The sequence below is a fragment of the Perna viridis genome, chromosome 9 (genome assembly GCF_037379345.1).
Source record: "Perna viridis isolate PV_CMFRI_1.1 ecotype Kerala chromosome 9, ASM3737934v1, whole genome shotgun sequence".
NCBI classification, from domain to species: Eukaryota; Metazoa; Mollusca; class Bivalvia; order Mytilida; family Mytilidae; genus Perna; species Perna viridis.
Genome location: NC_142453.1, coordinates 37737201 through 37762927, shown reverse-complemented (window position 1 = coordinate 37762927; position 25727 = coordinate 37737201). Strand labels below are relative to the sequence as shown.

The following is a 25727-nucleotide window of genomic DNA, read 5'->3' as shown; positions in this document are numbered from 1 at the left end:
GCACAATAAATGGAAAAAATAATTAAATATTTTACAGGCCATCCTTTGAAAGGGTTGAGGTTCAGACAGACAGCTTGCTTTTAAATTTGGAACATGGAGGAAGATTGCCACTGGACCTTCAAGGTGACCCCGTTCAATATTACTATGCCATTAGAGATGGTGAAATTAGTCAGTCTGCATCTCCAATAAAAGGTAGTTGTAATGATCGACAAACAAATGGACAAATTGCTCATGGTAATTCAACTCCCACATTGAGAACATCGAAAATAGTTGAAAATGAAGATGATTCATCAAAAAATGAAAAAGAGGAAAGAAACACTTCTTCAATGTCAAACTCAGGTGCTTTAAACTCATCAGAATCATTGGATACTTCCAATATTACTTCCATGGAAACACAAAAAAATGGAGACACAAATAAACTTGAAGACAGTTATCCAAGTGACACTCAATTTCAGTGTGCAAGGCTGAATCTGTTCCCTGAGAAATCTACAGAACAGCCTCGAAGATGTGCCAAAAATTTCTCAAGGCAAAGAAGTGCTAAAAGATATGCAAATGACTTTAATGATATAAACCAAAAATCTGAACAGAGTGCTCAAGAAGTAGCGTCGCATGCAGTGAGTTTTTCTTATTCTGCTGATTATGCTAAAAACAACACGATCTGTGATAGCAAACATGGAGATGTCTTTCTAGTAAGTACATGTACTAAGGCAGATCACGCTGCAGTCAGCTGTGATACACCACCAAAGATTTTAGCAGTTCATGATGACAGCCAAAATGACTCTATTGAAATTGTTCTAGAGAGTGAAACAGGTACTGGATTAGGACCTTTAGCAAATTCTCATATCAAATCTTCAAATAGCTTGACTGTGATAAACTCTTCTGATTTAAGGGAAAATATTTCAATGGAAAGTCTGAACGATTATTTTGATTCTTTTCAAGATATAGAGACTCGAGATGAAATAGATAGTGGAAGTATTAGCAGACGGTGCTCTAGTTGTGACCAGTTAAGTTTGCCTCAAATGGACCATACAATAAGGGAATGCTCGCCAGTAAATTCATCTGCATCATCATCATCATATTTTTCATTTTCGTCTTCCCCTGGTGCTTCACTGACATTTTCATCTTCATCACAAAGTAATGAAAAAATAGATGAGAAAACCTGATAAAATATTTGTCATAGAAGTATAGTCAGTTCGATTGTCAATTAGTCTTTTGCCACAAGTCCTGAGCCTGAGTTAAATGAAAATTTGATCAGGCTAGTGACAATTACCTTTTGTTATTGAATGGCATCATTCTTGGTAGGGCTAGATGCTATCTAAAATGCTTTTTGCACAGACTGTGTTAAACAATATCATTGTATATGTTTTGTTAAATGACATTTGTACTACACAGTCAAAACTGGTCTTTATCTTACCACGTCAGATTGAGGTACACATATTTGATGGTCATTTGCTTTTAATTAAAAAATGATTAGATGGATTATCTCCCCCTTAGAAAGTGATTACTATCATTTTTTCCCTATCTCTGATTAGAATGGAAGCTTGACAGTTAATGTTTTGTTCTGTTTGTAGAAGTACAAGACACATTTAATTTTGGAATAATTTGATTTCTTTTGGTGGGGATTACAATGCAAAAGAAGGAAGTCATTTTAATTTACAATTCAGAATTTTTGTGGTAAATAATACCCTGTGGTGGTATTCTTCAGAGTTATCTGCCCTGAGTTGAACACTGCAGTCAATCTGGATTCTTTCCATAATTGGTATAATGAAAATTTATATTTACATTGCAAACTTTCTAATAAAAAATATACTTGCGTGTTCAATGAAAATGTTACATTTAGAATTTTACCAAAACACATTTACAGCTTACACATTCTTTAATTTCCACAGAGGAAAAGTGTTAATTTGGTTTGATATTATCAGTAGTAATATAGTGCCAGTTTATTAGTCCTCTACCGGTAATCTGTCTGTCAGTCTGACAAAGACAGTTTTCTGCTCTTTTTTGTCATGTTTGCAGATATTTATTTGATATATGGTACATTGTTTTACCATGGCAAGTTACAGATCAAGTTCAAAAAAGTTTTTGGCCTGTTGATTTTTTGTAAAATGATGGCCCTTGGACTAAGAAAATTCATTCAATTGCTCTGTATTCCACACTTTTTTTGTTGATATTGGGTACATTTCTTTACCATAGCAAGTTATAGATCAAGTTCGAAAATTGTTTTGGTTTTCGTTTATTTTTTGGGGGGATTATTGCCTTTGGACTTAATTAGACTTAAGTTTTCTGGTATACTTTTTTGTGACAAATTTTACCATAAGTTTGCATTGTGTTCTTTTCAACAAAAAATTCCTGCCCATTGGGGACTTTGTATGTCTTAGAATGCTTGTTTGTTTTGTATTTCAGTGATACTTAAAGTGTTTTAGCTACTTTTGTACATTATTTATTCTGATTGCTACTGTTTGATACTTCCTTGTGTAGTTTTTTGCATGAAATAGAATTCAATTCCCATTACAACATAGAATCAACAGAATACTTAGTTTAGAAACAGAATATCCTTTTTTCATTCAAAATGTATTTAGAAGTGTTTACAGACATTTATGCCTACTAATTGAAATGATGCATCTAATCTTCTGTGATGGCAATTTTCGTAATGATAAGAATTCCTCATTGTTTCTTTTAAATAAACAGTAATTAATAATGACTTCCATATACAAAGTTCCCTTGTCTTTGTCCCTCTATCAACAGTATTAGAGGTCTACTTCATTTCTATCCTTATGTCTGTCTGTCTGTCTGTTCTTTCCTTACACTTTTGCTTTCAAATGATAAGAATAGGATAATTAATTGGAAAGAGTGAATAACCAAATATCACCATGAGTGCTGAAGAACGCCTAGATTTAACAAGTGTGCAGAATCCTCAAGGGTTCTTGGCACAAGTGATCATATTATGGTTATTCACAATAACCAATTGATTATCTTATTTATTATATAGATTTTCTTTATAATTTATCGATATTTTCAGTATGAATTTTAAGTTTGTGATCAGCAGATTGATATCAAAGTTTTGATGTTTTAGCGGGAGAAAGTCCAAGAGTGAAATTATCGAATTTATTTCAGTTTGTATTATCAAATTTTTTTGCACAAGGAACATTCAAATAAAAACACTGCTATCTATATAATAAAAATCAATCCTGGAACTAAATTTGTTTTTAACTTGAACACTTGTACATGTGAATCTGATTCTCCTTGTATAATTTCTGTACTGGTGAGGAGTAATGACTCAGATGGTGTAAAATAAGGAGCATGTGTTTACTGTTTGACATAGAATTCGTTATACATCTTCCATTTAACAGTGAAAACACTGATTTATAGATATATTAATTTAGGATTTATCTGCTTATTTTTACACTTTATACAAGTAATATTGTTTTTATTATAATGATTTTTAAACAATAAATTTATTAGTTTGTTTTTGTAATTTTATATCTTTTATCAAATTTGTTAAATAAATGCCAATTTCTGTGCTTATCTTTTAAGGCCACTTTCACTAGTTGATGAGCCATATTTTTAGACATGTGGGAATTTTTTGTTGTTGAATTTGACAGATTTATGTAACACTTGGTCACAATAATGTTTACAGTGTCTACTTATGTGTACTATGGTCCATCTAATAATCAGGCAGATATGTTTTGGTGCATGCTTACATTTTGCACAACTTTTTTCCCTACAAGTTATTTGCCTGAATATAGCTGAAATATTGCTGATCGGGCATTAAACCCCAACAATAAATCAAAACTACAAGTTACAGTTTGAATAATAAAAGCTTTGGTCAGGTATTTTAGTTTACAAAAAATAAGTTAAAATCTATTTATAACTGATTAAAAATGACTATTGTCATCAATCATGAAACATCTCATGAGAAGCAACATTTGAAGGAAACAAAATTGCCGGGGTAGTTGATCAATTTCATACTATTGGTTACTTATTGATAAAGGGCAGTTGATTAATGCTTCAGCATCTGCATGATGTTTAGATGGAACCATACTGAATAGATAAGTAGTGTCATGTGAATGCAATTGATAATGTTGAATTTTTGTCTTTTTTTTTTTCTAGAAATACATTGTATATTCTTGTACATGTTGTAGTTGGTGGGCTTACAAAACTGAACAATTTACATGTAAACGCAAAAAGGGAAATGCCTGTGTGTGCACCATTTAATAAGAGTATTGAAATACTGTAATTTGGGTTTTTTTTCATTTTTAATTTATTTCATTGTTTAATTTCACACTTTATTTTCATTTTTAAGGCCTTTTTTACCCCAGCACATTTATAGGGCTTGCTTTATACATCCTTGAGATTTTTTAGGATCATTGTCAGATCTTCATGATACTATTATAGATAAGGGACCATTAATTGGATTTTAATTTGTTACAGCCAGTACGGTGTTAAATGTTACAGATTTTCCATGAGTATTAAAAATGTTATAGTTACAATTACAGGGTTTTTTTTTTAAAGATGCCTTTGCAGATATGTAAAAAATTCTCAAGTCAGAGGATATTTTTATTAAAAAACAAATTGCAAATACTCCTTTTTTGCACTTGTTTTATGGCACTAGCAGACGTTTCTGTAATAATTAGTATCATATCATATTATCAGGTTTTTCATTAAGAGGAGGCACCAGGCAAAGATTCACCGCTTCACTTCAGTGAAATCACCTGTTAAAATTTGAATTTTGTAATAGAACTTAAGCAGACAAATTCGAATTTCAAATCATATTGCAATCACCTTGTCCATCATGCCATTAGTCTGTTCGTTACATTTTTTTTGTCCTCCGCCGCAACACGGAGCGGGGACATAGAAATGCTGGTGTCCATCTGTGCGTCCATCCGAAGCTTGTGAACGCAACTCCTCAGAAACCGCTGAACAGAATTTGACCAAATTTTGTAGGATTGTTTGTCACCATATGTAGTCATAACTGCTATTTTGATTCAACAATTTTTATGGGAGTTATGGGACTTTGTTTATTTTTCACGTTCTTTTTTTGCGGATTTTTTGTTGTTGTATGAAGAATTCTTAACCTAACTTAATTTGATTCATTAAGATACATTAACCTTGAATCGCCACATGGACTTATGAAAGCACATAAGTTTTGAATCTGCTATTTATACAAGTGTCAAACATTTGTAATTCAACTCTTTCTACAGTGGCGGGGACATATGGCTACGCGTAGCATTCAGATTTCTCAACTTCTTTTGGAGAGAATGCTTTGATATTTGGTGTATTGCTTTCTGATGATCTCCCCAGTTCAGGTATGTCGTTCATTTACTTCCTGTTTACCAATCAACTGAGTAGCTTTTTAAGTGGTGCATAATAGAAATTTTTTAGAAAATTCTCCACTTCTATTGAAGGGAATGCTTAGATATTTGGTATATTGCTTAGTCATGATAACTTGCACCGTGTCTCCCCTTTCCAGGTTCAGAGGAAATGGTTGAGTTGGGGTACATGTATTCTTAGTATAAGGTAGAGTGTGCAACATCATGTTCTTGTACACAATATTGGATTTAGATCTTTCTATTGAATAGAATATTTGTAAGACCAAATAAGGGCAAAGACAATTGAATTGTAATTTTTCATAAATAGCACATACTACACAATACAATAGAGAACATAATGAACAGATATTTAGAAGTTTCACTAATTGATCAATAGAGTAACTAATTTATATATGATAAAAGTAACATATATATATTAGTGTGATGTCAGGTGGGTGGAGGATAGTTTTCTTAATTATGGGATAGTAAAATGAAAGGGTTGCAATTATAATTCTGATATCCATATTAATGCACATATAAAGATGAGTGTATATTTAATTCTAATGTTGCTGATAAGAAACTACTCCTTTAAACATGCAACAGTATACCGAATTTTGCAATATATAAGATTGGTATTATGTATCACGACAAGTTGCACATGGTACCAGTATCGCATTGCATATCCCTGAGTGGGTGTACTCAAAACATTGAGGGTATAAAAATATAGTGTATTTTCTTTTTGCCTCTTTGCAAACTGATGTTTTGTCAAAAGATGTGAACAGTGACTTATAAAATAGAGGAAACATAACACTATAGGATAACAAACTTATTGTTAAGAAAATTTAACATAATAACATAAAATTGTTCCACTGAAAAGATTGGGTTGATGTCTGCAAAATGAAAGTGAAAGTAGAGAAAATGGCTATTTATAGTTCGACTACTTTTCTGTCTGATCTTCCTGGACTCACCGTGCTTTTTTGCAAGAAATTAATTTTACACTTGTCCTTGGAAATGCAACATAGTGAAAGTTTTATTGAATCAATTTACATATTTTTTTTTTAAATCCTAAAAATATGCACTTCACTATAGAATTGTATGGGATACTGAAACCAAGTAAACCGGTTTTTCAAGTGAAGATGGATATTTAGCAAGTGGTCTTAACCACCTGTAAAAGTTGTACTCCACTGTAGGTAAGATAAATTTGCCAATTATTGAACCTAATTTTTAGCTCACTTGGCGGAAGGCCATGTAAGCTATTGCCATCAAAAATCTTCTCTGAAACTACTGAGCGGAATTATATGAAACTTTGATCATATGTTTCTCAGGGTATCTTGCACAAATGTGTTTAGATTTATGATCCGTCAAAAAACATGGCCACAATTACTAAAAATAGAACAAAGGGGTCAGACTAGTTTTTCACATATATCTCCTAAACATTAGGTTTAGCCAAATTCTGACCAAATAAGTGTTCAGCATGATTAGATCTATCTGTGGTCAAATTGTCATTTTAATCTATCAGGCCATTTAGGACTTATTTCTCCTTTATGATGTTTTTTGCTATTTTTGTAATGTTATTTCTTTCAAAATCTTCTCCTCTGACAATACTTGACTAATTGGAACCAAACTTGGTATGAATGTTCCTTTGGGTATCTTGCACTATAATTATGTTTAGATTTGTGATCCGTCAAAAAACATGGCTGCCATTACTAAAAATAGAACACAGGGGTTAGACCATAGTTTTTCGTATATATCTACAAAAAACCATTAGATTTAGCCAAATTCTGACTAGGTTAAAGTCTTAAGCATGATGAGATCTATCTGTGGTCAAATTGTCATTTTAATCTATCAGGCCATTTAGGAGTTATTTCCCTTTTATGATGTTTTTTTGGCTACTTTTAATGTTATTTCTTTCTAAACTCTGATACTACTTGTCCAATTGGAACCTAACTTGGTATGAATGTTCCTTGGGGAATCTTGCTCAAAACTTTTGTTTATTTTTTTTTATCCTTCAAAAAACATGGCTGTTGTTACTAAAAATAGAACATGGGGTTTAGACTGCAGTTTTTCACATATATCTCCAAAACCAATTAGGTTTAGCCAAATTCTGACACAGGGTGAAAGTGTTCAGCATGATGAGATCTATCTGTGGTCAAATTTTCATTTTGATCTGTTAAGCCGTGTAATGGTCCTTGTGATAGTCCTACCAAAGTCTTCTTGAGTCAAAATTGTTAGACAACTTCTTGTTAAATTCATTGAAAGACAAAATTTAACCAGGGGAGAGATTCAGGTTCCTGGGATTCTCTTATTTGTGGTAGCTCTGTTTTTACATATATGGTTAATTTTTACCAAATTTGGAATTGCATTTTGTTTTCATGAATTTGTAGGATATCAGTTTGATCTTTACTATTCATGATGAGCATATCTATATTCAAGTAACCTGAAGCAAGTTATACTCCTGCATAAAGGATAGTTTTCAAGTTAGAACACATTTTAAGTATAAAAAATTATAAAAATATAGTCCAAGTGTAATTCCTTTTATACCATTCAATACCTCTTTTATAACAAGTAAATATGTTTCTTGCAGTTTATCAGCTCGATAATATTCTTTTTATAATGCAAATTAAATTAAGATCTAGTTTTCATATCAACTGAAGATTTTAGGGACTTCTTTTTGGCCTTGAAATATATTTAGTAATAAATTTACATTTATAGGGAATTAATTTGTTGCAGTAATGTAATGCAGAAATTTTCATTTTAACACACTTATAAGATTATCCAATTATCCATCCTGTCATTAAAATTTTACCATTTATGAACAGGAAGTGTAGAGCAGTGACTTTATGCAAGTAAAATTGGCGGGAAAATTCAAATTGATAAAAGTGTATAGTTTTTGAAAATCTTGTGTTAATGAAATTATTTTCTTAAGCTGATATTTGTTTTATTTAAGTATAATTGTTATGTAGGATAAATACTCTGTTAATATAGCTTTTGAATGTAAATACACATTAACTTTTGGATAGATTTAAAATTGGGGAAAAAGGTGAAATGGAACAGATTGTAAATGTGCATTAAGTAGCATCAGTAGTATTTATTGACTTTCAGTTTATACATATTAAAAAAGGACAGTTCTTAATAGTATGTAAAATGCAAGATCATACAATCTTTGAAATTTTGTTCATGCTACAGTTTTCACAAGAATAAAAAGCTGCCAGTGCTTTCAGCACTTTGATTAAAACTATGACATTGGTATCTTTTTTTTTCATGTTTTATTATAATTTAGATGACCATATCTATAGTTTAGAACAGTTGGTTGTACCGGTTTATATGCTTAAATTTAAACAAGCGGCTTCCTTGTATTTTAGAAAAAAAGGAGGTTCGTATATTAATATTTGCATGTATGAAACTCAAATGTAATGATAAAATAATGATTTGGGACTCACAGCATAGATAATGCATCTGCCATGTCAGAATAAACCACAAATTTGCTTAGTTTGACTAATGCAGCAGCTTTTTATCAAAAAATCTTTTCTGGCAAACATTGAGATATTAGTCTTATATCTGGAATAAGATACTTATATAAAAAATTGAATATAAATACACGTTTTGAAGCAGGGCAGTATTTTGGTTTTTTTTGTTTTTTGTTTTTTGGTTTTTTTTTTGATTTTCAGTATGAAAATGAATACTTTATAACTTTTATAAACATATTGAAATGTTTATTAGTAATAAGTACCAGTATCCCATTGCATATTCCTGAGCAGGTGTCTGTCAAAACATGGAGGGTATAAAAATACAGTGTGTTTTCTTTTTTCCTCTTTACAAACTAATGTTTTGTCAAAAGATATGAACAATGACTTATAAAATAGAACAAACATAACACTACAAGATAACAAACTTTATGTTAAGAAAATTTAACATTATAACATAAAATTATTCTGCTTTATAAAAGATTGTTTTGATGAGTGCAAAACGAAAGTGAAAGTAGAGAAAATGACTATTTATAGTTCAAGACTACTTTTCTGTCTGGTCTTTGTGGACTAACCCTACTTTTTTGCTTGAAATTAATTTTTCATTTGTCCTTAGAAATGCAACATAAGTGAAAGTTTTATTGAATCAATTTACATATATTTTGTTTAATTCTAAAAAATGCACTTCATTATAGATGTCTATGGAAATATCAATGCGATACTGAGACCACATGAAGTTCGGTCCATTAATTTATTCATGAGTTACGGCCCTGAGACTTTGTTCACACTGATAATTAGTCATACGCATTTCTCTTATCAACTAGACATGGTACAGCTACCACACCATTAGAAACTATTAGTTTTAGTAAGGCCACTTTGACCTACATTTTAACCATGAGCCACTCTGGTTATGTATGGTTGGTTAAGAAAGAGTAATCGAGGGAACCAAGGTTATAGCGGTAATCAAAAGAATGTAATCCAGGGACAAAGACCAGACATGGAAAACAGACATACACAACAAAGAATATAAAGTAACTAAAATCATACATACAAAGTAACAAAAGTAAATGAGCAACTCGGACTCCACTAAAAACTGGGAGCATGGACCAGGTGCACCGGTAGGGTAAGCGTCCTCTGCTTTTCTAGAAACACCCGCCGAGTTGCTCATAAAAAGTCAAGTCCGGGGTAGACAAACGAGGGAAGGAAAACTATGACCCGTTGAATAAATCAGTTTTCATGGTGCTGATGGATACACCATAACGATCCACGAGTTCATGATAACGACCATAAAACTTCTGTAGTGATGACTTCAATCTTGTAGCAACATAACCCTGCTCCAGAAGCCTATTTGTTAGAGTTCTAGCGCGATACAAAAAGTCTGCGTAGTTTCGGCAATATCTGGCATAACGTATGAGTTGTGATATGAACACTCCATACGCAGGAGCCGAAGGGATGTTGCCACAGATGAAAGGAAAGTTGACAATTCTGAATGAAAAGTCATCACGTTTATCGTAAAATTTGGTCAATAGTTTTCCTTTACCATCGATCTCTAAGTGTAGGTCAAGATATGAGACTGACTTCACAGTGTCTGTAGAATCCCATATCTCAAGTTCTTTGGGGTAGATGCAATGTATCAAATCCCCAAAATTAGGATTGTTTAAAGATAATACGTCATCTGTATAGCGGAAACTGAGATTAAAGGATCATGCACGTTTGTCGAAAAGTTTGATCAATAGTTTTCCTTTACCATCGATTTCTAGATATGAGGCTGACTTTACAGTTTCTGTAGAATCCCTTATCTCAAGTTCTTTGGGGTAGATGCGATGTATCAAATCCCCAAAATTAGGATTGTTTAAAGATAATACGTCATCTGTATAGTGGAAACTGAGATTAAAGGATCTAGCTAAACGATATTCTTTCTTTCTGATCAGATCAGCTATAAAGTCAGCCTCATAAGAGTGAAGGAATAGGCCAGCAAGTAGAGGAGCACAATTTGTTCCCATAGGAATGCCGATCGTTTGTTGAAAAAACACGTCCACCACACTGAACAAATATGTTGTCGATTAAAAATTCCAGCATTTTGTAAACATCTTCTTCTGTATATTTGGAAGATGATTTGGAATTATTTCTTACAAAGTATGAGGAATCTCTACCAAGAACTATATATTTGTATCTAGGTGTACCATCTTTTTTTGAAAAACAACGATGTATAATGTTTTTAAGTCGGGATTTTAAATGAGTATGTGGAATAGAAGTATACAGTGTTGAAAAATCATAGGTTTTAATGCTATTATATTCTGATAATAGTTTTGAACTGATTGTCTCCAAAAGATCTTTCGAATTTTTCAGGATCCACATTGAATTAATACCACTACGGGAATAACAAGTGTTGTGATAGCACTGCAAACCCTCTTTTACAGCTGTGAGTATAGAAAAAAGTTTTGAAAGAGGTTTGGTTTTACATTTTGCAGATCCAGCTACTTACATGTAACGTTGTTTGTATGGATCCTTGTGGAGTTTAGAATTCCGGTACATAGACGGTAAATTACAGTCATTGTCCTTGGTAGAGAGACCAAAAGAGGATAGCACAGGTTGATGGTTTTTCACAATTTCTTCTTTGGAGAGTGTGGTAGCAGTATAGGTCTTATCACTGCTCTTGATTTCTACGTCTACCTCTGATAATAAACAGTGGATGTAAAACGTTTTGCAGACAAAAACAAAATGTTGTTTTGGGCTTTGTCTGCTGGTACGACAACATGTTTGTCATGTATAGTAGACAATGTCTTTGCTACATCAGGGTCCTTGAAGACTTATGTAGCATTGGCACTCATTGACCTACTTATAACTTTCATTCGTTTCAAAATTAAGGACCTCACGACCTTTAACCGTGAATACAAATGTTTACTTCAGCAAATATGATAATTGGAAATCAAAATTATTATTTTTGTTTATATCAAGTTTAAATTGTCCATCATCGTTTGATTGTAAAACGACGTTTGTTTGGGATTATGTCGGAGAATTGTGAAAGGCCTGTCTGCAGCGGTTAGTAAGAAAGGAAACGAACACCTGCTGCTGTGTGGAGCTTATGAAGGACATTAGTTGTAGAGTGTTCACAAATATATTATGGACGAACGGTTGCATTACTATATCCCATCTCAATTTTGTTGGTGAAGGGATAATAAGACAGTTAATATATTCCTTTAACACATTTGTAAATAATGTTTTGTGTAAAGTTTCATTCAAATTCATGAAGTTGTTTACGAAATATGCTTACGATAACGTGGAACAAAACTGTTAAATTCTAATTATTCATTTCCGTTGGAATCATATTTATTCATGCATATTAGTATATAGTGTCGTTTAATTCAGTGAAGTTTCGTTTGAAACAAGAGGTATAGGAGGACTGGTCAAAGAGAAATATTGACCAAAAGTCTAATTATCTTACTCTCATGATAATTGAAAGTAAGTTGATTTTCGTTGGTATCTTCATATGGAGATTTTCCTTTTTGTAAAGTTTCGTTAAATTTGTGCAACAGTAAAGGATGACTTACGAGAAGTCTGAAAAGCGCACGAAATGTAGCTGTATCGTGTATTTTCTGTGGATTCGGTATATTTTCGTAACACGTTTCTATTTTTTTTTTCATCGAAAATATTATAAAGAACATTTTTTTCTGTCTTCTTATCGTTTCTATTGTTGGGGTTAACCTAGTTTAAGAGCCGCCACCCCGTGCCGAGTGCGGATTCTCATCCGCATTTCAGCCAAACAAGCGACTTGCCCAATCAGCAACCGTTATATCTTTGATTGTAACCCATGTAAAGCGACTGGTTCCCCGTGTTTAGCTTGCCATTATTGACCCCGTCTCGCACGCGAGACGAGAATGATAAAAAAAAATAAAAAACAGGAAAAGAAGAGTAGTGATTTTTACAAAGTGAGATTGGCGGTAAAATTCAAACTGATAAAAAGTGTCTAGTTTTTGAAAATTTTGTGTTCATATAGGTAATTATCTTCTTAAGCTGAAATTGGTTTTATTTGAGTTTGATTATTGTTTGGAACTCTTTTGAAATAGTTTTTGAATGTAAATTGAATGTTAAATGTAAAAGAAGCGTTTGAAAAAATTCCAACGATGTTAGAACTGTCAAAATTGCAGAACTATATCTTTTAATTAAATAGCCAAGCTGGACGATTGGTCTAGAGTTCTAGATTTGTACTGGCGGTGTTGTCGTAGATGTCACAGCGGTACAACTTCGACTCCCGCGGAGGGGACTAAAAAACTGATTCGTAAACTGAATAAATATGATTTACTTTTGTCCAATCCATTTCATTTTGAGCAAATAAAATACGTTTAAACTAAACAATGATAATCATGTAAAACAAAGCCAAGAACAATCTCCGTGAAGTTGCCCTTAAGTGGTATGAATGATAAATAGCCGTGTCCATTGGGTAACAAAACAAAAGTGTATGTTGTTCTCGCAAATTTGGAACATTTAGGATATCCTGCGCTCTAGCTGCTAACTATTGTTTTTCAGTCAACTGTAATGAAAACACACTAAGATTAAAGACCAAATAATAAACTCAAAGTACAATAAAAGGATAACATCTACTTGTATGTTATTCCTGTTCTTACCGGAACTAAATAGATCAGACATCTACCCATATGCTTCCTGTTTACTACAAAGTCACACCAAGGTCATGACATCTTTATCTGGTATGGCAGGAACTTGTACATGTATATCCCTCTCTAAAATCGTGAAATCGTATATATTGGACTACTGGTATGTCCTTAAACTTTAAGACAGGAGACTGCAATATCTTTCTACAAAGTCAACTGAACAATTCATTATTTTAAGATGAGGGACTGGTATATTTTTAACTCAGACAGGATACTGTAATATCTTTCTACAAATTACGTCAACTGAACAATTCGTGATATCTAAGATAAGGGACTGGTATATCTTTCTAAAAAAAAGAATGAATATTGTGAATCGTTCCAAATGCATCAGCGTATAACCTAAATATTAATTAGTAATACTTTCAGAGATAACTAAAAGGTACTCAATAAGTGAAAACACTTCCAGTAATCTCTGTAATGCAGTAACACAATCCACGGTAACAGAACCATGACAATTCTTCAATATCAAACTAAAGAGTAATATAAAGACACAAGAATGTGGACAGGCGCTTGCAATCTGCGATGGGGTCAAACTGGTTTGATGAGGCCTTAACCACCCCCTTTAATGTAAGGTCAAAAATGAACTGAAACAACAAACCAACAAACTATAAAAGTCACTCAATAACACATCCAATTATCTCTGTGTAATACCTCAAAATACACCATATAGACAAAATGAGATATCCACTCACAGTTACTGATATATCACTACAATTCTAATGACTGGATTCCGAGTAGTAACGTCAAGTACATGTACTAAATAAACAAGATTCAATCGAGTCAAATGAAGTTCAGTTTGAACAATTTTTGTGAAATCTTAAAATGGGGACTGGTATATCTTAGTATGAACGATTATGGGACCCTTTGAAAGAGACGACTTGTATATCTTCTGACGAACGATTCAAGGAATCTTAGGTAAGGGATTGGTATAACTAAATGTTGAAGAACGATTTAGAGACCTAAAAAGGCTTGTTTATATTTTATAGAGTCTCAGTTTGATTAACGAAAATGAGATCCTTAGTCAAAAGCCTGGTATTTCTCGCTTTAGAGTCTGATGTACGAAACATAGGTATACCAGGCCTTTATCGAAGGATCTCATTTTCGTCCACCAGACACCAAAGCAAGATATACCAGGCCCTTACCTAAGGATCTCCTTTTTGTTAATCAAACATCAAGGAGGGTTGATTAAAGCTTTTGAACTTCGATATTTGATCCCACTGACATATCTAAAAGAAAGGTGCTGGAAGTTTTCCTATCTTTTTTTGTTAGGAAAATTGTTAATTTCAAGAAAAATATTAGCCAATTATAGCCTAGGCCACCTTTAATGAATTTCTTGGCCAGAACCCTCAGCTATCTTTATAGGCATCTGGATCCGCCGATGAATCCTGTTCATTTTAACTCGAGGTGAGTTATCAAATAATAGGTTCTTTTCATCGTTGTGTAAATAAATATACATGAATTAGTTTAATGTTAAAACCTTCAAATTTGGAGGAATTAAAGATAATCTATCAAGAACATGTAAAATAGTTTATGCAAAAGAACATTGTACTAAAATGTTGACGTACTCCGTCAAATCCTTTTGTAGGATATGAAGAAAAGCTATTTGTTTAGAATGTTACTACACAGATCTAGAAAGGAGTCGGGAGTAGGAATCATTACTTGTTCATACTCCTGTGTATATTTTGTTCATTTTCATTTTTGTTTATTTTTTGAAATTCCTAATCGTATTTCCGCTATTTAAATCGAAGTGATGTTTACAAAACAAAAATGTGAATGAATGCATTGTATAAATATATATCGCCTGTGTCCAGAAAGACCTTTTATTTTAATAACAGCTTGAGGATAATCTACTGATATGGAGTTTATGTAATAAATATTGAAAACACTTAAAAATCATTTTTATCACGACCGGACATGTGATAGATCCATTACTTCCGACTCAACAGACGAATGAAACATAAATATGATGTACATTTTGTATTATGAACAGAAATGAGAACAAATATTTTAAATCTATTTTAATAATACAATATTTTAACAGAGTCCCTTCGGAACTAAGTGTATTATTTGAAGCATTTTGCAGGAGAAAAAGAAAACGTTCGCAAAATACAGTTGAATTAAAATTTTGGCATATTGTAATCATGCAACAAATGTACAGATTTTCCAACTATAAATTAAGAAAATCGCTCTTTAAAGCTATTAAGTTCTGTTTATCTTATAGCAGAAATGCCTATAAGTTTTCATCTTCTTTTCTACAACATACATCACTACATATTGTATGTGTCCAAATTCTGTGCAGCTAAAAGTATATGTCCATCGTTAGTCGTCATCGACATGTAAATATCTCGCAGTTGTTGGCATGTGTCAAATAAACAAGGCTAGCCTAATCAAGCTCCAACGGCACACTGTCCAACAGAGAAAAAAAACGGGTGCAGTTCCAGAGATTTGAACAAGGGAGTCCCGCCATTTATTTCTTCTTCATTGTTTGCCAGATTTTTGTATGAACTTTTTTAATAAATACAAATAAGGAGGGTTCCGTACCCAATGAACCCCTCGCTGAATCTGCCACTGAAGAAGAAATAAATATGACATAATACAGTTGGAAAAAGCACAATTCACACAAATATTCATTAAAATAACAAATGTCTATATAACATCATCAGATATTAAAAAGACATAATGAAATATTATACTGAGGCCAAAAAAAAGAGAAATAATAGTCTTGTTTCCTGCTACAAGCAAGAAAAAAATAGGGTAGGGAGAGAAATTATTCTATTTATTTTCAAACACATTTTACATTGAGTTAAAGAGAAAACAATCTAGACTTTAACAGTGGTTGAGCTAAAATGACCATAAAATGTGTGCAGTAGGGTAAACTGATTTTGGCAAAAAGTTTGGACTGAACGCTCGTTGATTTCAATGTCATTAGTGATCCTTTAGAATTGCAACTAAAATTTGTCTACATGACCCTTTCTGCCAAAATAACAGTACGAACCTTCTACATAGAAACAAGGCAGATATTATCATGAAGCATGAAGCAGGATGGGGTTCGGATACCTTGTTAAAATCTAACTACTTTTCCTTATTTAAAGGGAGGGGAGCTTTGCTTCGAAGCACAGTTGTATTCCAAAAAGAGATTAAAAGTTTGCATTTGAAAATAATATACTTATCATTTGATTATTTATATCGATTTTCAAACTTCAATCTAAAATAATAACAGCTTTACTGTCAAGAACAATATAAAATTCATTCTAGATCACTGTATACCTGTAAAAGTAATCAAGGGAACCAAGGTTATAGCGGTAATCAAAAGAATGTAATCCAGGGACAAAGACCAGACATGGAAAACAGACATACACAACAAAGAACATAAAGTAACTAAAATCATACATACAAAGTAACAAAAGTAAATGAGCAACTCGGACTCCACTAAAAACTGGGAGCATGGACCAGGTGCACCGGTAGGGTAAGCGTTTTACTGTAACTGTAACTGTTATAAAGGATCACATTTATCAATGTTTTTACGTAATTTAAAAAATATTGACTATAACAAAAAAAAAACAACTGCATAATTATATACAAAAACAGACAACAGAAAACCGAATACAAAAAAAAATGGCGTTCGAGTAAAACAAAGCACTTACAGTAATTGACCTTTCTTTTCGTTACAATTCTCTGTTTAAGTTCAAAGCACCTAAACACTCTACTGTTCAGTACTCAGCACTCAAGCATACCCAAGGTCGTCGTGAGGACTCAAGCATACCCAGGCCCGTAGTGAGGACTCAGGCATATCCAGGCCCGTAGTGAAGGCTCAAGCATACCCATGCCCGTAGTGAGGACTCAAGCATACCCAGGCCCGTAATGAGGACTCGAGCATACCTAGGCCCGTAGTGAGGGCTCAAGCATACACAAGGTCGTAGTCAGGATTCAAATATATACAGTGCCGTAGTCAATACTCAACCATAATCAGGGCCAAAATCAGGACTCAATCATAACCAGTGCTGTATTCAGGACTTAAGAAATTGAGAAAGAGAAAGCAACGGTCTCAGTTACGTGCAGAGGTACCTCGGAAGGCCGTAGATGTGAGACTTGTGAATTTTACAACGAAAATTGATAACGATAAAATACAACGATATATTAAAAAAAAAGTCATTAACACTTCGTTACCGTTTAAATTTCTGAAAAGGAGTGTACCAATTGCTCCCCTCTGTCAACGGCTCCTAATTATAGTCCCGAGGTACCGTCTCCTATTCTTAATTCCGGTAATGGCCTCTACATGTCGAAGGACAAACATATCTTAGTTTACTTTAAAAAAAAATTCGGGGAAACAAACTCATTTGGCTCTGTATTCACCACAAAGGAGAGAAGCAGCAACAAACATTCTTGTGGTTTCTCCCATGTTGGGAAAATGACCTCGCTTTATGTCAACATTTTTAAGTAAATTTATCCGAAAAAGTTGAAAATATTCACACAAAAATGCACGTTAATTAATATAGGGGATGATCTAGGATTTTATGAAGGGGGGCGTAATTATGTGAATCAGTACAAAAGGAAACCAGATTATGACATGTTAAACGAATGAATATGATAAATTTTTATATTCAATACAATATTTAGCAGATTACGATAGTTTGTTTTTGTTTTTGTTTTTCTTTGAAAAAGAGGGGCGCGTAGACCCATTATGCCCTCACCTGAACCCCCCCTCCAAATATGCTCTATTAATATTCAATTTGACTTGATCAACAACAGCTTCATAAGCTTTAAAATCAGTTTAGTTTGAATTGTTGTGATATGATTTCATCTTAATAACGTAAAACTGACTTCCGGGCACTTAAATCGGTAAAGACACAAATCCGGATGGAATATCCTTGTGAAGGATATTATGGCGTTCAGAGTGTAGCTGGATTGAACTGATACTAAAATCTACGGATGTCATACTTCCCGCTCACGACAAATACCGGCCACGTCCGCCAATCGGATTACGTATTTAATATGCACACAAACGTATAAAAGTGTCATTGTCATTGATACAATTCATTTTCGAGACTGGGTTCGTGAAACTCTCTTAGGAATTGTAATTTCCCTTGGAGTTACCTCGCCATTTTGATAGTTGAATTCACCCTTATTTGGACCTCGATCGCACTGCGTCTCCTTATTCAGTTTGGTTGATGGCCAGAAGCCGACGTCACAACCTGCTTGAATGAGGTGGTGCGGCGCCGATGTTTCATCGTCACACCAGAGCAGACGACCATCTTGGCGGGAATATTTCTACAGTGATGCTACTGGCACACAGAGGGATGGTTTAACGGGAAACTTTCCTCATGTTAACTTATTCAAACTGGTTGTGGTGTTATAATTTGTCATCACAACCTCCTTGAATGAGTTTCCATGGCTGATGACTTCATCTGGTGACCAAGATGAGCTTGAGGGTTAGTAATATTTGTTCTATTTTGACTACCTTTAATTACTCAAATGCAAACCTTGCCTGAGTAATGTTTTGATGTATTGTTATGAATACGCCATTATTCAAAATTCTTCTGTAAAAAGTAAAGGAAATACTTTGAAAATATAAGCTATCATTGAATAAAATATCTTTTTCACTCAAAAATTTCTCGAACTTTATCACAGTAGCAATGTTGAACTCGAATAGTTTTTTTTTTCTAATTTTGGGTTTTGTTTTATTCACATAACTTTTCACCATAACATATGCATGTTGCTCCTCTCTCATTTTAATAAGCATTAGCATGAACTATATTCACCAGCAGAGACTTGTATTTCAGCACGTGCTGCTCTGTTTTGCCGAGTCATGTGATACTGCTTTTTGTATTTGCTGCACCTTGTTCAGTTTGGTTGAGACGTGAAATCGATGTCACAACCTGCTTGAATGAGGTGTGGCGGTGCTTATTTCGCCTGCATGCAGCAATTCGTCCTGCTTCCTGCTTGATTGCTTAAAACATTTTGATAAGACATTTGAATAGAGCACACGCAGGGAACAATGGATTTCACTACTTTAACCCAAGAGACCCTATCCAGTTCTATTTTTGTATGAGAAGATAGGATTTATGGACCTGTAAAAACCTGTCAAAGAGAACAGAATCAACGAATATGTACCCTTATTCAAACTGGTTGTGTTGTCAATTTATCCATCACAACCTCCTTGAATGAGATTTCATATCGTAAAAACACCCAAAACTGTAACGAGAAATCTGAAACAGCATGGAGGATGATTGAGCAAACTACGAAGATATACCGTATTTTAGCTTGGTTATGAATATAAAACATTTCCAGGCATGCATGGTTATGTTGAAATATAAGTTAAATCATTGTCCTTCAAATTTTAACATTTTAGAAACTGGTCTGAAGTAGTCAAGAATATATAACGTTAAATGTGTTCCTGTCTGTTATATTCATTGACGACCAGTTTTTGGCATATAAGGGCTTCTATACAGACCAGACAATTGAATATTGTTTACTTACAATTAGAACAAGAAAGCATGCCGTTTAGGGATGTGAAAGTTAGATGCCAAATTAAGTTTTTTTTCCTTTATAGTTATCTGTTTCATTGTTGGGAAGGTTTTGAAAGAAAAATCCCCTGTTGAGTTTATATTCAACACGTAAACTAACTTTGTGGGGTAGAACAGCGTTACTAGAGTGAACAGGTTATAAAACGAAATAAGAACTTGCAAGGAAATTGGACAGAGGATTCACGTAAAATTCTACAGGTTTTTTTTCTCGAATTATGTCTGTGATGAAAGGCAACGGCCATTTTGAATCATACACATACATACAATGTATATTTCAACGAGATGCGAAGATGAAGTGCTCAAACTTGGCGACGTTTCAAATTTAATCTTTTTCCGTCCTGTTACATGTATAATGCTGGTCTGAAGTACTGAGTTCCGTTTTTAGAGTTTCACAAAGTACAATACTTAAAATGCTTCATAGTTGGTGTTGAAACAGGATACTCAGTGTAGTGTTTTATGCGATGATAAATACATGTCCATATAAGCTAATGCATATTCATAGGAAAACTTTGAATTACATGTACGTTGATTTTAGGAAAGACGTTATGTTAAGTTTCAAATCAGGTGTGTTTTTTTGAATAAGTTTAGCTAGGAGTAATTCTGAAACTATACTGGATGGACCTACATTGTGTAAATGATGAAAGATAACTCATTCAGGGTGTATATAACCAGTTTGAGTTTATTTGTTTTCGATTTCAGAAATGATGTTAAAAAAAACTGTTCTTTTAAAGAAAGAATGTTTGGCATAAAACTACATGTTGTAAAATTATAAGCAAAGATAATTTGCGGGAAAATTTTCTATAGAAATATAATAGGAATTTAAAATTAGTTTTTTTTAATCTTATAAGAAAAAAAGTTTGATGACCAAAAAATTGTCTCTTTGAAATATGAAAGAATGCCAGATACGTTGTCTCATACAAGTTAATAAGATTTTTTTAGCAGTTTATTAATAGTTTGCGAAATTGTAAAAAAATACGTACAGAATTTATAAGAACAGTTTCTTTTAAATCGCCTATTTTATAGGCTCAATTATCTCGAAATAAAGTTCGGTGACCTATGTTTTTTTATATTAAAACCTACATGTACAATGTATATTTACTTGATCTTTCTTTGGATTAGATTTTCTAAGTAGTATAAAATGCATTGAGGAAAAAACACTTAGGTAAGCTGTTTCATACTTCTCATTAAATTTTTTTTTACAAAATCTCACTAAGACATAGTAGCAATATACATGCTACAGTAAAATTTTCCCTTGTACTTTTGATATTGTCATTTTTTCCACTGAATGTTTCAACCATTAACAATATTAAGAGAAATTAATTCTTCTGAACCTTACGTCTTACATATTAAAAATTTGGTTCTAGCTCGCCACCTTCTCTAATATTAAATGATTGCAGTTCCTGGTACCTTCATAAAAATAACATTCAAGGAACAAAACGGTAACAAAAAAGACATCAAATTTAAAGTTTGTCAAACAGGAAGTGGCTACTAAACATTCGCACGCATCCTGCGGTAATGGAGGTTTAAGTAGCAGTCTTTGTAAGAATCATGCAAAATCTGAAAAATGTGATACACCCCCAAAAAGGCTACATATTTTCATTTTGTAATTAAGTTGTTTAATGGGTCTATATTATGAAATGTGTAATTATTCATTCAAATCTGCCTCCTCTTGGGAGATAATCAACATTGAAAATTCAATAGATTCTATTGTATTTGATTGTCACTTACAGAGTTATCTCAATTAATTTTGAAAATCTACAGTGCAATCTATATAATTTATTCTCCTACGAACACGGGTTATATGAAAAACGGAATGTTAATTTCTGTTTACTATGGCAATTCAAAACAAAATATCAAAAATAAAAATATGTAGTCTTTTTACCCATGAATCACATTTTGCATGATTCTTAGCTGGAGTACTGCTGAACAAACCACTTGTTGGTACATCAGATCTATCAACAGTGTCAGAGAAAAGGCAATGTGATTGTTCATTTTACACGTAAATAACCAACGTAACTTCCCTTATAATTTCTCAGATAGGAATTGCATATGACTTTTGTCCAAAAACTCATCCGATGATTCCACTGAACACTACACATAAAATACGAATGAAAACCAAGAAACTTTGTTCCCCAACGATAACCAATAGACAAAAAATGGTTAATATATATACAAGTATATTTATGCAACTACTAATAATCTTCATTCAGAAGAAAAAAAACTGTCGCAAAGAGCGCTTTATAAGATAATAGAAGGTATACCAAATGCTAGCTTTGAAGTTCCAGTCTCTGTTAGAGTTAACGGTGACGACCATAAAACTTTACTTTTGTCTAATTGTATGAAGTCTAGCACGGTACAGAAATTAAATGCGGCAAGTTCTGGCATAACGTATGAATTATGGTATGAAAACTCCACGCGCAGGTGCTGAAGGGGTGTTGCCGCAGATAATAGGAAAGTTGACATTACGGAATGAGAAGTCATCGCGTTTGTCATATAGTTTGGTTATTAGTTTTCCTTTCCAAACGAACTCTATAGTGTAGGGTAAGATATGAGGCTGACTTCAAAATGTCTGTAGTGTCTTTAACTCAAGCTCTTTTGGGTAGATGCGATGTATTAATTCCCGAAACTGAGATTGTTTCAAGACAATACGTCATCTATCTATCAGAGATACACAATGCCGACCGTCTGTTGAAAAACGTGTCCACCATGCACACTGGAGAAATACATGTATGTAGTCAATACAAAATTCCAGAATTTATACAACAATTTCTTCGGAATATTTAGAAGATGATTTGGAATCGTTTTTTACAAAGTATGTGGAATCTCTACCAAGCATTACGGATCGGGTAAGGCATAGATATGCAAAAATATGGACCCAATTTACACTCATAATCACACGCTGTACATTGATCTGTATCTGTCTAAGGTAATTATGAAAGTTTTAGACAGCCACTGAATTTCTTATTCGCAACCGCCTGCATTCAATGATTCAGAAATTGTATCTACATTGGATTTTACTTAAATGATATTGCAAATATGGTCATTACTTACATGATTCTAAGGCAGTAAAAATGAATAGTAACAGTGAAACTATAGTTTCAGAAAGACAGATTTTTTTCTGATTATGTTTTACTAACAACCAGAATGTTATCGACTGCATAGTACTGAGATTCAAGAGGGTATCAGTTGAAATAATTTATTTAAATTCTACTAAATATCTCAAAGAGAAAAAAAAACCCAAATAAACACACTAGGATTTATCCTCACAGGAAAATTAGTAAAATGTTAATTGTCAGATAAATAACCTAAGCCTTTTGATCTAACTCAACTTTCAAGTTGTCTTGTTCCGATTAAAATTACGGAATGGTCCCTAAAAGTATGACACTACCTCTCGATAATGGACTTTATTTCTAAAATGTCATCCTTCACTATAGACCACGTTGAAGTTTACCCAGTGGGATCGTAGCTATTTATATTATTATCTAAGTGTTTGGTTTAGCCAAAGATTATAAACTTTTTGCCCACCTCCCACCAGAAAACTACGAAACTGTTTCGTGAAAAAGTATAATACTGTCTTGAAAATAAACTTTGTCCAATAAACGAATGAAGTTTTGTCAATCAATATTTTTTTTATCAAGGGTTAAGTTCATTAAAACGTTAAGCGCAATGTTCGAACTCAGTTGAATTATTAGCGTACAGCGTCTAGAGTAATGTACAATTATCGCAATGTTCGTGCGAGAGAACCTTTTTCTTCTGTATTCATTTTTGTATATAGGGAAATTTAAGAAAAATAACAAAATATTAGGCAAACATTTCATGTTTAAGCGGCGCACTTAACGGTTATAACTGTTTGGGTTCAACCTTTTCAGCTTGTCTCATGTAACACTTTTTATTAACCATATACGATTGTATACTAAACTACTACTAGTATTTTTAAGTAACTACCAAATGATTGTTGAACTTATCATTGTCTTATCAAACAAGGACGTTCTGGTAGTCATTTTGGTTATATTTTGTGATGTGTTGTGATTTCTTTTTTGAAATATGAGCTATTTTACTAAGACGTACAGGATTGTTACATTTCCAATTTTGGTCCGAAATACGAGACTGGCTGAAGTTAGCAGGTTTGGTTTGTATAGTAATGCTCTTTTACGGGTTTGATTTCATGACTTTCAAAAATGTTAGTTTTCTTAATTATGAAAAAAAAAACAACAATATTTTATGTTTTTTCGTTGTATGAGATTAAAGCATCGCCACTTTTCCGGAGTCTTACAAGATTGTTCCACCAGCTAAAAGCGATGTTTTCCCTAATAGTTCGCCTTGCTGATAATCCTGACGTTCTGTTACGCTTTCATGTACGAACATCGCGCGTAATGTCTTAATTTTATTTTCATTTGATTATTTGTGAGACCTACATATGCTTGCCAAATTTGTAGGATCCAAGATTAGTACGTACAAATATGACATAGTTTTCTAAAGGGACATGGGGGATTTGCTGCTTCGTTCAGTACTAACACCGGCCGAATATTTGATTGAGGCCAGGAGCAGAGAATCCTATGTATGATAATCGGTACTAGAGCTGCAATCACAATGAATCCCATAAAAGGTTGGCACTTAATTAGGTTATAATCCAAGGTAGTGTCACACCTCTTCGTTTTAAGTACTGTTACACTTTTTTCCCCATTCGAAGTCTACGTACAATAAGGGGCTCTTACACTATAACGCATTGGCCAACGAACTGGGAACTGCGACTCAGGAAATGTTGAGGGAACGCACGAGTTCTTTTCTTTGTTATTCGTTTAAAAACGTTGTCATTCGTTCCAAACGTTAAATTACCATGATTCAACTGATTCAACGGGTCATAGTTTTCCTTCCCTCGTTTGTCTACCCCGGACTTGACTTTTTATGAGCAACTCGGCGGGTGTTTCTAGAAAAGCAGAGGACGCTTACCCTACCGGTGCACCTGGTCCATGCTCCCAGTTTTTAGTGGAGTCCGAGTTGCTCATTTACTTTTGTTACGTTGTATGTATGATTTTAGTTACTTTATATTCTTTGTTGTGCATGTCTGTTTTCCATGTCTGGTCTCTGTCCCTGGATTATATTCTTTTAATTACCGCTATAATCTTGGTTCCCTTGATTACTATTTCACTTAGTTAGTCGTCCCCTTTTATAAATATCGATACAAGTAACAACATGTTTTTGTATGTTTAGTAATTTTATTTGAATAGTCGAAAACACCCATGGATTTATTTGCAGATCTCTCATGATAGTACTAGAGACAATTATAAGTTCAAATATAAAAAAGACAATCTAAATAAAACGGCGATACTTAGAGCGGAAATAGACTTTCCAATCCAACGATAATTCATAGGTTTCATAATTGAGTGTAAGTTGAATATCGAAAACTATCAACTCGAGTTTTTAATTTAAACGTTGGACCACCTTATATGTATAACCCGTAAGTATCTAGCCTTCCAAGAAGTAGATAAAATGACCAAACCATAGAAAATTACAGGAAGACTAAAAACTTTGAAGAATTTGAATCAATAAAATAATGAATTACCCCCCCCCCTTTGCTATACTGTAAAAAATCCGAAGATGTTCTTTTCAAACGAAGCAATCCATAAATGAGAGGTAGAGGTAGAGGTCAAGACGTCACTAAAAATCGTCCTGAAATTATTGAGTGGCAAAGTAACGATTTGCAGCCTTTCACTTATTAGGGTAACTCATTAAATTAATGAGTGGCAAAGTAACAATTTG

General features: G+C 33.3%; 1 protein-coding gene across 7 annotated transcripts in view; it reads left to right on the top strand.

Annotated features, from left to right (window-relative positions):
• LOC148608274 (LIM domain kinase 1-like) overlaps positions 1–4490 on the top strand; it is a 37365-nt gene extending 32875 nt beyond the window's left edge. For all 7 annotated transcript variants that reach the window (XM_088543984.1, XM_088543985.1, XM_088543986.1 and 4 more), the window contains one exon: positions 38–4490. In XM_088543984.1, coding sequence (XP_088400110.1) covers positions 38–1163 — 1126 coding nt within the window. In that variant the 3' untranslated portion in view covers positions 1164–4490. The remainder of the gene's footprint in view (positions 1–37) is intronic.
• Positions 4491–25727: the final 21237 nt, after the last annotated feature.